The following is an 18,027-nucleotide window of genomic DNA, read 5'->3' on the forward strand; positions in this document are numbered from 1 at the left end:
TCTGACTGGTGGTAAAATTGGCCAAACAACCTGCCTGGGAGTTGACAGCCTGAATTGGTCGGGTCATTAACAGATCAGCTCAGCATACAATTTCTAATACATTGACTGCCTCTGCCAGTCTTCACTGGATGCATAATATTGCGTGTTTAAGTGCCACATCACTAAAACTGCATCACACCCTAGATTTAAGGATGAGTCTGTTTGACTCACTATAGGTCTTTGGGGGCCAAATTGAGGATGTTTGGGGCAGGCAGTTCAGGAACTACCGATCCAATTGGCAGCTTCACCTGTATCCTCATTTTAGAACCACTATCTCTGCAACATTGGAGTGATAACAGATGAGCCAGGCAAAAGGGATATTTTGCACTCCAACATTCATTCATGTCTCAACCTTGTGATAGCAGACAATAGTAGAATAAGTTTAGGAGGCAATTTTACATGGGATGTAAGAAATCAAGTTTCTCAACCCCCAAGCCTCCTGCTTTCCAATTGGAACTTAATACCCCCACCACCTGTCGATAATACACTGGTGGGCACTAGACTCCTGTAGTTACAATCACATTGAATCAACCTATTTCCACAAAACGTACTGGTGACCCAAGTCATTTGATGGGTTTCTATTGGAAATAATTTGACCTTTACCAGGAAATGGAGTTTATAACCAATCTCAGTCTTGTACATCTCCCTCGTGTCTGCATCTTATGGTTCATCGAACTCATCCAACAGGACCTGTATTTCAGCAAGAAAGTTCTTGCAACTCCTCTGGTTACTCAATGCAATAGTGGATCTGATCCTGCTGGGCTACCTTTGTATGTGCCCTTGACAAATAACTCTGCTGGCTGAATAATCCCTCTTTAATAGTCCACTCAACCAGAAAATCAGCATCATGAATGAACCACGATCATTCCTTTCCTATGTCAGTGGTGCAACCAAGGTTGGTTCATGACAAGAATTTCTCTGGAAAACCCCCAACTGGAAATGATTTGAAACAGACTCCAGTACATATGGTTGGAGACCCCAATTGCTACCAGGCTTTGATACAGTCATTGATAAATGGGGACCAGGGGAACATCCTCAGGCTTTGATACAGTCATTGATAAATAGGGACCAGGGGAACATCCTCAGGTTTGGTACAGTCATTGACAAATGGGGACCAGGGGAACATCCTCAGGCTTTGGTACAGTCATTGATAAATGGAGACCAGGGGAACATCCTCAGGCTTTGATACAGTCATTGATAAATGGGGACCAGGGGAACATCCTCAGGCTTTGATACAGTCATTGATAAATGGGGACCAGGGAACGGCCTCTTCATTTAAGTCAAATCAGAATGAGAGCTACAATAAACACCTTTCAGATCTGAAAGTCTGTCTGATTATGTCAAACCATGATGTAGTGGTGACTTGCCTTCTCAAACAAGGTGGCACCAAATCACACAACCTGTGCAAGCTGTTTTTGACAATTTCTTCATTGTTATTTCCAGCTTCAGATTGATGCAAATCAGACACATTCTGTCCTGACAGGGTCAGGTTATTCATACAGAATTGTCCCTGCATCCATCATTTTTCATTAGATTTATATGACTTGGGGGTATCCAATGATCAACCTGTTTCTGGTGTTGCGGCACTGGTCCCGGACCCATAAGCTTGAGCCATGGATGCATTGTCATTCAGTTTGGACAGATTATGGATCATTGCTTGCTCCCTGCACCCCACACACACATATACACACACACATGGTCTTTTTAACTGAAAATACATGGTCCGATATGCAAGATAATTCTGATAACCCTGTCAGATTGGACAAGTCCTTGGTCAATGATCTACTCAAGCTTGTGATAGACATATCCATGCAGGTTATGGCCAAACTGAATCTTCTCAAACAATCAAAGTCACATTCAAGTGTTTCACCTCTGTCTGGACAATCTTCTCCTTCATGCTTGGCTGTTGTTAGGACAGTCTTGCAAGAGACAGAGTTCAGAACTTTGATTGTTGCAACAGTTGAAAGAGCAAGAAGACCATTCACTCTGAAGGCTTATGAAGAAAAGTGGCTTATGTTTTCAGGGACCGGTGTGGAGTCAGTATCATTGTCACCTTTGAATGCCTTCTTCTCTGGCTCACTGGGGAAAAAAAGTTAGCACCATCATGTGAAATTGCTGTAACCTGCCAATCCAATGCCAGCTAGTTTCACAGCTGACTGAGACATCAAATGAGTATTCAGTCCATCTGGACAGTTTAATTTTTGGGTATAATGAACTAAATTGCATATTAAAAGATATGATATAAAGCAAGTGAAAAATAAATAATGCTGAATTGTTTCTGATGACCACTTGCAAATCTTTGTGAGATGGGAATGCAGATTCTTGCATGTGCTTTGCATTCAGTAGTCGCTTGTAACTCCAGTCTGATGAGACATGCTACTTTTTATTCCTGACATTGACATGTAAAGGCATTTGAATGCCTTGAAACCACAAAAGGTTACAAAGCCAAACCAGCCAAGGAAAGAAGAACTATTGAAAAGGAATATGACACTATCAAATGTTTAAAACATGGTTTGGTTACAGATTTCACATGCATTTGTTCCAGTTCCAGCAATCCACCGCTGAGCAAATTTAATCTGGCAGCTGTATTTTTGTATACCAGAGGCTTATCTTTGGAAGCTAGGTCTAGTTCTGATACTGTCATTAATGATTAATGACAAATCAGTGGATAAGGATCCTGATTCTTATTCTGACCATGATTCAGACTGGTCATCCATGGCAGAAACATGTTCTGATGCCCAACCTCTAAATGAGGTATGGATCTTTATCAGCTGGACAGTAAGCATCATTGCCCTGGTCAGCAAACAGTGGCCATGTTATGCTGCATTGTTTTCAAAAAGTTAAAATTTGATACATGATATAAATATCTTATTTGTGTTTTTCTTTATTTTCCATTTTGTTGTTATACATATAACCTTACTAAGAGCTGATGTTCATGTCTACGTTCATTGAAAAATTAGTCATTTACTATATTTGCCTTATATGATGAAATATATGACCAATTTGTCATGGCAGGACCAGTATCATTTTCAGGTGACTGGTCCTTTGGGCTTACATAATTTTTTGTTGAGTTTCACAAACTGGATGGCACCAGATACCATCATAGGCTACCTCTCCATGATGTTGAACACATTTAGGCACCATGGCATGATAAAGATATAACAGACCTACCACCCAATTTTGATTTGTATAGGTCAAAACATCTAAACCTGCTTTCATAAGGAAATCTGTCCTGGGTCCTAACATGGCTCAACTCAGTGAAGTTTGAGCTGTTAACCATGACCTTATTGTTAAAATATAAAACCTGTTTCCTGATAGCAGCTTCTGCATGCAAGGTGAGTGAGTTACAGTTTATTTTTACACTAAGAAGACTTAAGTAATTATATTCTTAACCTGAAAAAGCAGTCATGGATCATGTGACTATAGGCTGTGTTTCATTCAGCAGGAGAATGCATTATAATTCACATAGGGAATCCAATTGTTCTTCTCTAGAATGATACCAGAGGTACAGGTAGGATGCTCAGCATTCCCTCCACCTACTATTACCTTTTCTCATAATGTTAATGTGATCACGGAATGTATTTAAAAGAGAATGCAAATTCTATAGTCAATTATGTTTCTCCAAGAATACTTACCTGATCATATTACTTGAAGACTCTCCGAACCAACCACACTGCTATGCAAGCTTCCTTATTGGTAGCTCACTTGGCTTAAAACTGGTGACACCCAGCAGTGGCAGCGGGATGTAATGGGTAAGAGTTACTGCCTTTTGTCTACATGATATAGACAGGAAAGATGAATTTTCTTCTTTTGGTAGGGCTGAATTCAGGAAGTAGCATGTTTATATTCCTTATGTTGATGTGATCAGATTAAGTATTCTTGGAGAAACATAATTTATTTTAAAAATTGTAGGTACTATAATGCCTCTTTTTGGCCCAAAATATACTGATTTTCAAAATAGTAGTTGCTCAGATAATACCATGGTAAAAAACAAACTACCAATATTTGAAAAACTTTTTAAAAAATTGTGTTGTGAAATTTTTTTTATATGATGTCATAGACATGTGATCATGGCATCATAGTTCACTTTAAAATAGCCATTTTGTGCTTCGATTGGAGCTATTTTTAAAAACTTAAGGTTGTCCACGTGAAATAACCAAATTTCATACTTTCACAGAATATAAAGGTTTCTGTGAAAAATCTTTTACTAGAATATCATTTTGGTTGTTGCATACAGACCATGTGAGAAACCATTGGTAAGCTGTATCTCTCTAAATATTAGTTACATCTAATCTGGCATTTCTGCTACAGTGATTGCATAAAATGATTTTGACATGTACCACAATGACTATAGGTCCACTGTAGCATATATACGTATGAAAAAGTGAAACACTGTGAAATAAACATTTAATTTTGCTCCTATTTAAATGGATACATGTTCATCAAGAACAGCAGATTTTGACATTTCTGCTTCTTCTTCAAATATGTTCCCCAATCACATTATATTATGGAATATTAGCCTGCTGCCTTGCGAATCCAGCCCTACTAAAAGACAAAATGGTCTTACCCTGTCTATATCAATAGATAAAGGGCAATAACACTTGCCTATTACCTTCCCTTGGCACTGCTAGGTGTTGCTACTTTTTTAGCTTTGCTGTTGTACAGTCCACACATCATTCTATTCATCCTCTGACAGTCCAGCTATTTTTGTGTTCCTATGGGCCCTATCAGTGTTCTTTTTTGGATTTATTGTGTGAATTTGTCAATGTACTGCAGTTTGTATACATTATTTTTCAATTTCTACCAATTTTTGTGTGATTTTTGTCACCCCTCCTGATCTTTTAAGACCACCATCCCACCATGCTATTGTTGACCTTATAAAAGGTCATTATGAGTTAACATATCTTTGACTTTACTCCGTCCGTTATGGTGCTCTTATTAGTGAAAGTCTGAAGTGCTGCTTGATATTTATGCCCTTTCTGCTTGTATTTCATGCTATTTTGATAGATTTATTGTTTAATTATTAACTAAGCATTGTACATAAGCTCATAACAGGGCCATAGGTTTCTGATACAACACTTTCACTGCTCTGTTAGTTACGATAGTGATTTTGCAATCTAGTCATTTCAGTACATTACTAGTTTTGCTTTACATTCTGCTTTAATATCTGTTTTGTGTCTCCTCAGCAGAATGTCAATTTAAATGATTTATATGCAACTCAGAGCATGGAGGTCTATCATGACTATTGTTTTGTTAATACTATGTATACAACATCTATGATATGCAGTGTCTGTATACATAGTCAGTGTTAGTCTCGGCTTCCAATTTAGATAATTAGCAATACACTGGATTCTAGTGTGGCTTCCTCATGTTCACATTACCAGCAGAATGGTGCCCCCTTTTCAAGTCCTTTTGATCACACAGTCATGAATCCAGATTTTCTTCTCCAGTAGCCATGGTCATGCTTGGTCCTTCCCTGCCCAGACCATCCTATTATTCTACACTTGCAGCTCTTATCAGGACAGTCTTGTGAGACAAACAATTCAAACCTTCATTGTGGAGAGAATCTCAAGAGCAAAAAGGCTCTCCACTCTCAAGGCTTAAGAAGGAAAGTAGCATGTTTTCAGTTACTGGTGCCATGCCAACAACATTGTCCCTCTGTGTACCTCAGTCCCTCTACTGGCCAAACTTTTTATCTGGATCTTTGAGGAGAAATAGTTGGGCCCCAACATTTATCAAAGGCTACTATCCCATGATATTGGACACATTCTAGCATCATGGCAGACATGATTTTGGACATGATATAGACCTCTTAGATCTTTTAGACAACTTTGGTATCAATCTACCAAAATCCTTCATTTTGTTTCCAAATGGAACCAATCCAATCCTGGGTTTTAACATCGCTCGATTCAAATCCATATGAACCTCTAGCCTACACTTCGCTAAAGTCATTATCATACAAGTCATTTTTCCTGATTGCTTCAGGTTCTGCCTGCAGGGTAAGCGAGCTACATGCCTTTCTGTCGACCCAAAATCTCCTCAGTTCAGATCGGTTACTGTCTTTCGATAATCCAAGAATCATCACTCACTCACTCTCTTTTGTGGACAGGTCACAAACAGCAGCTAAGAAATTTCAAGCAAGCTTTGCAAGCCTGACATTCGAATGCAATATTTTGATCTGAGATATAACAGAAGCTGTTGGCTGGCATGCAGTCAACCTTGTTCAGGCTCATCTCAAAGACTTAGCATTTGCAGAGGCAAATCTTTAATCTGTTAGGTGCAGTGGCTGCAGCACAGTTGGCCATCTGACTGGACTAGATCAACCAACTCAGCCTGTTAGCTTTGCTGGATTCACCAGTGAAATTTTGTAGGTAACAAGATTTCAGTAATCATCTTCTTAACCATATGTTAGGGTCACAGGTCAAGTGACCCCAGGCTGTGTTGCTTATGTAATTAGGAGAATGGGTTATTGTTCACAAGGGGTAATTCAGCTATTCTTCCTTAAAAGGATACCTGAGGTAGAGGTCAGATGCTCAGCATCCCATCCTCCTATTACTTATTCTCCTAATGTAATGCAATTGGGGAACATACTTGAAGGAGAAACAAAATATTTAAGCAAATTATTTCTCCAAGAATACTTTCCTAATCACATTACTTAAAAACCCTCTCAACCACCCATATGAGCATCCTTGTTAGTATCTCACTCAGCTAAAAACTAGCAATGCCTGGCTGTGCCAAGAGGAAGTAATGTGCAAGAGTTATTGCCCCTTTGTCTATTGATATTGACAGGGAAAGATAATTTTCGTTTTCTAGTAAGGTTGGATTCGTGAGGTAGCAGGCTAATATCCCCAAACATAATGTGATTGGGTAATTATTCTCAGAGAAACATAATATACTTAAAAATTTGCTGTCTTCAGAGATCTCAAAAACTACCAGCCAGTTGAGAACATGTTTAATTTTTTGACAACAGACACATTTTAAAAACCGTCTAGCACATATGCAAATTTCAAACCTGTTCTTGTTTGCGTTCCTTCCTGATGAAAAGAAAAATGAAGACAAACCATATTTTTTGCTCTCCCCTTATGTCCTTTGCCATGCCATATGAGCCAAACAATTCAAGTACAAAGTATCACAAAAATGCCTTTTTTCTCCCCTTTTCTTTTAAAAATAACTGACATTCAAATGTCACCTCTCATTTGCATTTTTGTCTTTTTTCTTATCATATTTTGGGACATTCTGAATATTGGGATGATGGTAGATAAATATAGAAGAGGTGCCTGAAGGAAGTCAACCCACAACAACAACAACAACAAAATGCAACTTGTAGTATTATTTTACTAACTATTCAGATATAAGGAATGTTGATAGAAATAATGATTAAAGCTTACTATGATCATTTTAAATAGCATTTATTGTTTTAATTCCTTTTGATAGTCTACCCTTGTATGAATTCACAATCTTGAACTCTGACAAAGCTCTTCTTAGTATGAAATAGTAATGTGATTCATGCACATGCAGGCTATGAAAGTACTGAAATCAGCATTGAACAAATTTAGAATGCAATATGTGTTAGTATTATTATTCATTGTTTCCCATTTGATAAATAACTTCAGTACACAAATTCATGGTATCTTTTGCTGCATACTAGATTTCAGTCTGGTAACAACAGTGAAAACCACAAAAGGGTAACTTTATATGTGAACCTTGCCTGAATTTCAGGCAGTTATTTTTGTTATATAAAAGCCATGATATGGATTTGTGTGCCTGTCAAATTCAAAAGAAAACATTTTATACAACTTTTTTTCTTAGAAGTCCTTGTGCAATTTGAGGAACTTATTTACATACAAACTTTTAAAATTGCTTGAGTCTGAAATTTAAACAGTTGGTGATTTATTATGAATACAATGCCAGGCCTAAGCAGTTTCCCATGCAGAAAATTATTCTGTAAAGGGGAGCTGTGCATTCATTTATTACCTGATTGGGTAAATATTAGACTATGACATTACTTATTTCATTATTTATTTAACATTACTGAAAGTCTTGAAAACTGTTAATGGATTAAATTTTTAATGTGAGATTTGTTAGTTGTTATTATGTGGTCTCAATTTGCTTTTGAAATCTTGATATCCATTTTGATGAACTACGTTTTTTCCTTCAAAGTGCATTTTGTATTCAATGCCAATAGTGGATCAAAAAATTGTGATACACATTTTTAATCAGGTAGAATTTTCTATTGCAATTTGTTTTTAACTTCATAATTCCCAAACATTTTATGACAATCAAAAAAGAACAAAACATATTCAGCTTTGAATGTTCATTGACCTACTTTAAAACTAGGTAAGCAAAAATTAGGGAAAACAGAATTGAAGAAAAAGATTACCATCAGTCCAAAAGTTCATATTTTGATTGAAGGTCTTGATTATAAGATTGCCAAGTCACATACATTTTATCCCATTGTCATAAAAGTGGGTTCATTAAGTAGTGGTTAATCTCTCTCTATGTAATTAAGTAGTTTATCTGTCCCTCTCGCTCTCTAGTCAAATTCCTTTTTCAATTTGATTGTTGAGAGAGACAGAGAGAGACAAAAGAACTTTATAGCACAGCAAGGGTGTAATGACATATCTCGTTTATTTTTAATTGTAAAAAAATTCAGCTAGGCAATGAAGGAGAGTCAGTACCTGACACCTCCAAAAATTGAATGGTTGGTCCTTTTCAAGCTTGCTGTGGTTTTCTATTTGGTGTAGTGATAATCCTCCAATATACAAATAGGTTCAGTACATGACAGACTCAGTACATGAAAAACAAACCTGCCCACTAGTTTAAGCTTGATTTTATAGAACTTGAATTTGTTACTGAATGGGATGGCCATGACATTGCACTTGCATATCAGCATGTGACGATGTCAGGCACTTGTACATTAGCATGTTAAACACATGTATACTCCTGCAGAAAATTAATTCTCAGATTCAGTTAATTTGTGATATTTCTGTTGATACCTTTACACCTCCATCCACACAAAGCCCTAATGAATTTTATTCTAAGTAAGACTACCCCATTCATATATAATCAGCATCAACTATCTAAGAGACAGCTGTGATATTGCAACTATTGAAGAGCTACCATATTGTTTATACCAACATTCACTGCTGATGACAGACTATCCCACTCAGATGAGCCTGTTGAAATGCTTGTTTCACTGATGCACTGTTGCATTAATGCAAAGCCAGAATATAATGGCCTATATCTTGTGCTATCTAGCACATGATTCATGATTGGCTGCGATTTGACAACCAGACAACACTGTTCTGATTCGTATTTTTATGGTATCTACATACAGACATGGGTTCAATTTTTCTGTTAGACCATAAACATGGCTCCCACACTACAAGGGTTACTTAAAGTGTATGTGCTGAATTCATGTGAAAACATGACCAAGAAATACATTAATTGCCTTATTGGCGGCGATTGTGGCAAGATTTTGACAGCAATTCAATGCGAAATATGTACATGCACAAAATGTTTCAAATGAAAATAGGTGTCAGAGGCAATTTACTGAACTCTATTTAAATATGCACTTCATTTGAATATTGTTTCAAACCAGAAATCAAGTTTTATAAGTCTTATCGTTGACTTTAATGAACATTGCATGCAAATACAAAATTCAGGATAGGGAGTGTATATATTTTTCAGCAGTATGTGTGATAGAAACTTTTTAGAGAACATATCTATTTACAAATATAGGTACCACAACAGAGAAAAAAACCATTGTCTATTTAATTGTAGCTGTCCTGGATAAAAATCAAATACATATTTAAGGAAGAGAAAGAGGGGAAGTGACCAATCCAGTATGGAAGAATTGTTAGTTGTCTTCATGTGGTGTGTCAAGGGCAAGATACAGCCTGGCTGAGCCCATCCCTCTCCAGACTGGATGACCCATTGAACTCATCTTGGAGCCATTCCGCCCTGACTGTTGACTTCATCAAGGAAGACTTCCGCCCAGTGATGCTGTGCTATCATCACACTATTTTACCCATAGTTTGGAGACTCATGGGGGCTGGAGTTTCTTATTTCATCCCATATGGATCCAATGGACCTGTACCACTGCAGGCTTCTAAGCAGGAAGGCGCACCACAGAACAAATCTTTAATCTCAGACTCCTTTGCGAGAAAAACTTTAAGCATCAGCAGAATCTATACCACGTTTTTATAGATTTCAAAAAGGCCTTTGATAGGGTATGGCATGCGGCCTTATGGGCAACTATGAGGAAGTAGAACATCAGCTCAAACCTGGTGCAGGTTGTTGAGCACCTCTGTGACAAAGCCATCAGTGCTGTCATCATCAATGGCAGCAGATGAGATTGGTTTCGAACAGCAGTTGGAGTCAGACAGGGATGTATACTGTCACCTACACTCTTCAACATTTTTCTGGAAAGGATCATGGAGGATGCCTTGCATGACCACAAGGGCACTGTCAGCATTGGAGGAAGAACAGTCACCAACCTTCACTTCACAGATGATATTGATGGTTTAGTGGGAGATAAAAAAGAACTGGCTGACTTTGTTGAGCGCATCAACACAACTTCCACAGCATACAGTATGGAGATTAGTGCTGAAAAAACCAAACTGATGACAATACAAATGGCATCAATGCAGAAACAAAGATCAGTGGACAGAAGCTGGAAAGAGTCACAAGCTTCAAGTACTTGTGACCAGTTAACACAGATGAGGGTTCCAAACCAGAACTACTTTGCAGGATTACCGAGACAACAGCAGCAATAACAAAGTCTACAAAGAAGGATCAAACCTTTGAAATAAGATGTTACAGCAAGATCTTGGGTATCTCATACATTGACCCTGTAACCAACGAAGTCCACAACAGGATCCAATGAGCCATTGGATCATATGAAGACCTCTTGACCACTGTAAAAAAGCATAAACTGGAGTGGTACTGTCATGTCTCAAGATCATTTGGACTGGCAAAAACAATCTTGCAAAGTACAGTGCAAGGGTGCAGAAGAAGAGGCAGACAGAAAAAGATGTGGGAAGACAACATTAAGGAGTGGACAGGCATGTAATTTGGAGATTCCCAAAGAGCAGTAGAGAACAGGGAAAGATGGAGAGAATTGGTTGTAAAGTCAGCTGTGGTGCTGCAACAACCTGTTGGGTTAAGGGTTTGATGATGATGATGATGATGATGATGATGATGATGATGATGATGATGATGATTAAGAGCTGACATTGACTGTTACTTTACCTAGTCCTACAATGTAAGACATCTACCCTGATATTTATGTTATTTTCGGGTTGACCCCAACAACATAAATATCAGGGTAGATGTTTTATATTGTAGGACTATTATAACATTCCATTGCTTTCTCGTCCTCAGGTTTAGCTCTACTGGTCATAGAGGAAAAAGACTGATGGGATGGCCTGTCTTCCATCATCAGTCTGTTTGTTATTGATACTCTTTCTAAACTACTTAGAGGAAACTTTACACACATATTACATATTCTAAATATTCAGACATCCAGTATGTCTGTCATGGCAGCCATCTTGAAAATGGTTTTAATGCTACTAATTCTTAATGGAAAGTCAGATCAAAATGGGATTTTCACCAGAAGAATAAGTATGATTATCTACTTGGTCCTGAATGAAACTGGTGTTGATATAATCTTGAATATTGCTGCCACAATCAAGATATTGAAAATCTTGTCACATAAATTCTTCTGAATGGATGGTTATATCAACATGGGGTATCACCAAAAGTGTTCTAAGGATATCTAGTTTGCCCTGAAAGATAATTGTGCCAATCTTGCATCCTGTATGGCTACCACAGTGGTTTATTTGAAATCTTATTCCTCGAGAATATCAGAAACTGTTTCATCATTGCAGTTTGAAAAATGAAACGATCTTATCATGAATTCCTGGAAATTCTTTTGACAGTAGAGCATTAGACCTTGTAATGGACTTTTGTTATATTACATTAATTGAATAATGTAGATATAGGTTACAATTCATCTTTTCTTACTCTTCAGGCCGTCCAGCCAGAGAATGGGGAAAGGAACTAATGGAAACAAAAGATAAAGCTTTTGAATATCTGAAAAGTCAAAATGGATATGGGACGAAAACTAAAAAGTTATGGTATGTAGTGGATTTCAGTAGAATGATCCATTTGTAACTCTTAAGTTTAAGTGAGCTATAATTTCAAAACTAAAAATTTACTGTAAAACTGAAGTGAAGAAATCCTTGGAAGTGACTATTATCAATAAATATATAATATATTGAGTTCATTGTTTGGGCTATTTTTATTATCTCTTGTTCATCCCATAGTTGATATGTTGAATTGTATTTGTGTTTCTTCACTTCAATTTTGAAATAGAATGTGGAAAGCACAGTGGTAACTCAATCACTATTCACTTCTACAGTCATGGTTTGATCCATAAAAATTACATTGTGTAATGGTTAATGGGTGTCCTCCCAAGATATGTATTTCTCACACATGCAACAGAGAAATTTAACCGATTTACTAACCTTACTTATCTCAGTCTGTTTGTCTCAGCCTGTTTTTCTCAGTCCACACACTAAGAGCTACTTTTCAGGAGAAGAAACCTTGTTTTATGCTGTGCCTTAGAGAGTTATTTTAAAATCAAACAACATCAGTAGAGATATAAGAAAAACTTCACTCATAAAGCAACTTTAGGTCTCTCCAACTCTGATAACACATCATACTAAACATTTTGAGAGCGACCAACACTCACACACACATTTGGTAGAGCTCATAAATAAAAGTGTACCATGTGACCCCAAACTGCTAAGGCCATCAGTGCTGATTGAATGAATTAACTTTAAATCATTGCTGTTGGGCCCTAACACACCATCAGCTTTCTTAATCACTGTATGGGGTTTAACAATATGTTACACAAAACGCAAGCAGTTAAAGCCAAGAAAGCATTCTAACCCCATATAGATAGGTATCCTGTGTCTACAACATTTCAGTGATTTGTCATAACCTGAATATCCATTCTACCTTGCCCATCTAACCCACATGGATACACATGGGCTAAATGAGAAAAGAATATTTACAGGCACCAGTTGAGACAAGAAAACTGAGTACCATACTGACAAAAACGCAACTGTTAGAAAATATTTATGTCAAAAACTAACAGGAAGAGTTGTTCCAGACACACTGGCAAATTTGACAACAATCAGAAATGTGTTATGTCATACCTGCTTTCTTCAAGCTTTGCCAGACACCCCCAATCCACTCCATTTGAATCCAACTTAATAGTACAATTGCAAATGAAAACTCCTGCACTTACTAATCAGAGTGTTTCATTCAGCAGTCCACATGCCATTCCACAAGATGATTTCCTTGTAGTGTATCTTTGAACTAGTATTTGCAACATTTCCAGGACGGAAAATATAAATCTGCCAGAAAATCATGAGTAGAAATCGCCTCAAATAGTCATCAGCTAAGTACAGTGTTTGAGGGATCTTTAGTACATGGTGCTAATTTTAGAACCACTATCAATTACAAAATTAGTACGTTGAATGCAGTTTCACCTCTTCCAAACAAAAGGTGAGTTATGTATGATAGTAACACGGATCTCTAATTCTCTATGAATAGTCCAACACATAAATCTTACTACAGCCATTATACACTTCATTAGAGATGTATACCCAGTATTGTGTCATTGGCCACCACAAAGCTTTTCCAAATTAGAACTGATGAAAGTTAAAAGTTATCCTTATAAAATATATTAATTACTTATTTTTACATCCATTGCTTAAATGTGATAATACATTGATAGTATCAAATGTTTTTATTTTTCTGTTTTTTCATGTTTAGAACTTGTGTACTTAAGAGTCAACAGGTCACCGCACTACCCTCAGTAAAATATATTCATTAATGTGCAGTATTTAGAAATAGGATCCCCTTGCTCAAGATGAACATGGTGCATTAATTACAACTTTTATTTTGTCAAATATATTACCTAATCATAGTACCTTAGGAGAACTACTCCTGCCTTGCAAATCCAGCTAAAAAGCTAAAAGTTATCTCCCCACCTAGGTGGCAGTTAGAGTGAACTTACGTTGATACTGGGATTAGCACCAGATCTTGTGATCATCAGTTAGTTTGTGTTGAGTAGCGAACTCTGTTCTGATAGAAAGGCCTCGCAGAAACCATACACGCTTTTGAAGTTTTCTACCTTAAAACAAGTTGGAGGAATTTCATCTATGAAGGGAAGTATATTCCATCTGTAAATTTCCAACTTTGACATATTATCACTTTGCCTTTTTCACACACTTAGGTGCATTTGGTACCTATCTGTATGGGTCCAGAGTTGTCCTCTTTGATTACTATGGCTGTATTGATAAGTGCAGATCCAATGTGTAACCTAGGGAACTCATTTAATATTGCTGCGTAATTTCCCTATATCCATATATATAGGTAAGTTTTCAGTATTGTCGTAGTGTCCACTTCATAGTTATATACATGATGCTTTACTTATTTTATTTGTATAGAATGCCATTAGGGCTTTACTACAGGTAAAACTGTCTTACAATGGATATTATAGCTTCAATCTCTTAAGTATCAATAATGATGTTTCGTTGCCTTTTTTATGTGCAGGTTTTGTGTGGTCTATAGAAAACTGATTTATATTACTGTATTGCTCATAGCATTCACTTCATACAGGTAGTTACTATAAGCAATGCTTTAGTGATTATAACTATCGGCAGTCCAAAATTGGACTTCCTACAGGTAATTTGGTACAAGAATTGATTTTTTAGCATCACTTTCGTAAGTATTAATAAAAACATTCAAATTTGCTACCTTTACAAGGTATTTTTCATTGTGTATAATTCTGCATGGACACCTTAGTTCATAATGCAGGATGTATGCCACACTACATTATATATTGTCTGCTCTTTTTTGTGTTACAGATTTAGACTATAGCGAGACCAAACTGACAACCACTCTTCATGTGTAGTTGTCTCTTGTCATTATTTGAATACATGGAAGACTTCCTTATTATGGACTGTAATTCTATGGATACTAAAGGGGAAGGTGCAGAAGTATACATTAAGGGAAGATGACATCATCAGCTTGCACACGGATGTTCGAAACTGGTGAGTGAGATAGACAGCAACAACAGCCTAAGCCACCATCTTGCATATAAGAATTATGGACCAGCTACATGGATCGATATCCTGTACCCCATCCCACCCTCAAGAACTGGACAACACCATGCCAGCCAAGGTGGCCATGTCTCATCATGATCCTACTTGGCCATATAATTCGGATCGCAATGGACCATGACCATAATAGTATCAGCCACCAGAAAACGAAGTTCTCAAGTTCCATGCCCTACATCATAAGTACCTAGTAATCCAGTACATGAACCCAGTTATACAGCAGTCTAACCCACATAGCACTGCCAGGCATTTCATGTGGTTGATGTCCAGTTTATACAGACACTCTCATGAATCAGTCTTACCCATATAGTGCTGTTAGACAGTTCCTGCACACAACTTCCAGTCTATACAGGCACTCTCATTGATCAGTCTAACCTACATAGCGCTGCTAGGCACTTCCTGTGGATGGTGTCCAGTTTATACAGACACTCTCATGGATCAGTCTTACCCATATAGTGTTGTTAGACAGTTCCTGCACACAACTTCCAGTCTATACAGGCACTCTCATTGATCAGTCTAACCTACATCATGCTGCTAGGCACTTCCTGTTGATGGTGTCCAGTTTATATAGGCACTCTAACAGATCAATTTAACTTGCATGGTACCTTTAGACACTTCCAGTCTACAATGTCCAAATTGGTGCCTCAGTTTCCATTTGTCCCCAAATGGAACCTCTACTTAGCGACACCTTGGAAGTAAAGGGATCTTACTGATAAGTGATGCAAGCTGCCACACTTTACATTCTTCTACTACATTGCAGGTAGCACAAGAGACGTAGGCTTCACTATTGTAATCCAAATAGGATGAACATTGTCTCTTAATTTCACTGTTATTAGATCTCACTATAATGCATGAAAGCTCAGTCTTAGAGGTTCAGACTGAAGAAGTTTTCCACCCACTCCTATCAGAGTTCTGTCATCATCATTCCTCTATAACACCTGCCTGGTCTACAGTTCCAACATCAGGTGTCATCCTCATTCCTCTACAACACCTGCCTGGTCTACAGTTCCAACATCAGGTGTCATCCTCATTCCTCTACAACACCTGCCTGGTCTACAGTTCCAACTTCAGGTGATCATTGACTAGGAAAGAACCTTCTTTTGATTATTTGCACTATTTGACAGAGTTAGTGACATTTTGGGCTGCTTACATTGATAATTACAAGTCCCAGTCATTTACAGATGCTTCTACTCACAGTTGCCATCCCTTGAATTGTTGTCAGCAGTTCTACAAGCCCTACACAACAGTTTTTTATTAGGATACCCATAAGTTGATTCATAATGTTGTGGTATCAGTATCTCTGATGATCTTTCAATAACTGGAACACAGCTTACCTTTTCCCACCCCAAATCTCACAGACTTAAATGGGAGACTCTTACAGAATGGCTTACTTCTTAAATAAAAGATCAATGGAATGTCCACAGAGCACAGGCCACTGGGAAGAAGTCCTACCAGATATACAGCTGTCAAAAGCTACAATTCTCCTAAACTAAGTGGAAAAGAGACAAACAGAGGGCGATCATTTTCTTCAGCATTTCTCTCCACAAGACCCTCCTTATCTCAAGTGACATCACTTCATGCCCCTCTTTTCACAGATCCCAGTAGGGGCAAGACTCCAATCAATTTGCTTCTGACTGGGGAAGATTTGCCATGATGACATATGGACCTGACAAGTGATTTCTGCTGGGCTTTGTATCACATTCAGTGCAGTTCCTCCTTTGCCCAGAGTTCCTTCATCTACAAACATGGCTGTCCTCACTTAGTTCTCAACACATTCAGTCAAAATAATTTCTGCTCTTGAGTTCATGATGGAATGCAACAACGGGTTCTAAATACCATTCATTTGAGAGGCTTCACAATCAGTGTGGACTTCATTTATATTTGAATTGAGTCATTTGAGCTTGGTTTTTAAAATTTCAAAATGTTAAACACATTGTTATGCAATTTGGCATATAATCTCTTTAAAATATTTTGCTCTTAAAATATATTGTCTGTTTATATCTTTTTCTGCCAGAGTTGTACCCCATTATATAAATGTTTCCATATACTGCCTGTTATATTTTGTAAGCAATATAATTTGAGAGAAATTAAATATATCTCATCACTTATGATCACTTTCCTCAGTATCTTAAAGACTTGAACATGCCTGTTTCATCTTCTAGTCTGTCAGAGTTATTTCCCCATTTAAGTTTCCACTTTGGATTATCTTAATTGCAACCATCATGCTAAGTGTGGCATTTGTAATTTCTAGCTCTTCAAAAATGTTGAAACAATTTTAAGGATGCTGATTTGTTCTTAGTGTTTTCAGAAGGTATATACATTGTTCTGCAAAATATGATGATGGCAGGCAAAATGGTGTTTATTCCCTTAAAGAAGCCCAGATGCATGGTACATAACAAAATATGACTTGGAAGTAAGAAATTCCTTATCAAAAGTAGCGGTAGATAATACAAGCTGTTAAAAAATGTGTAGCAAAAGCCACCTTGCCACTAAAAACTAATCTGCTGCATTTCAGGAATGGCTTCACAAAGAAATGGACAACTTATCTTGAGGACCGCCATATCACAGATGGAAAGTCAGACCCTGTTTTCCCCAAAGAATATGGCATAGATAAGCAAGACAAAATTTACAAGTCCTGGGATTTTTCTGGCAGTCAAGACTCAAGTGGCCATCACCATGCACTTATCATTGCGTGAGTGGTGTAGAAAATATATTAGTTCAAATTCAGTAAATCATAGAAATTCTCTTGATAAAATTTTCATATTTTCATTTAATTCAGTATAATAGTGGC

General features: G+C 37.4%; 1 protein-coding gene across 2 annotated transcripts in view; it reads left to right on the top strand.

The window, feature by feature from the left end:
• The window catches only part of LOC149803202 (uncharacterized), a 152,056-nt gene that overhangs the window by 43,629 nt on the left and 90,400 nt on the right, over positions 1-18,027 (top strand). For both annotated transcript variants that reach the window (XM_089952821.1, XM_089952822.1), the window contains 2 exons: positions 12,074-12,179; positions 17,752-17,928. In XM_089952821.1, the coding sequence (XP_089808947.1) occupies positions 12,074-12,179; positions 17,752-17,928 (283 nt within the window). The remainder of the gene's footprint in view (positions 1-12,073; positions 12,180-17,751; positions 17,929-18,027) is intronic.

This window comes from Sinohyriopsis cumingii, chromosome 3, assembly GCF_028554795.1.
Source record: "Sinohyriopsis cumingii isolate HCF-2022 chromosome 3, ASM2855479v2, whole genome shotgun sequence".
In the NCBI taxonomy this organism is placed as follows: domain Eukaryota; kingdom Metazoa; phylum Mollusca; class Bivalvia; order Unionida; family Unionidae; genus Sinohyriopsis; species Sinohyriopsis cumingii.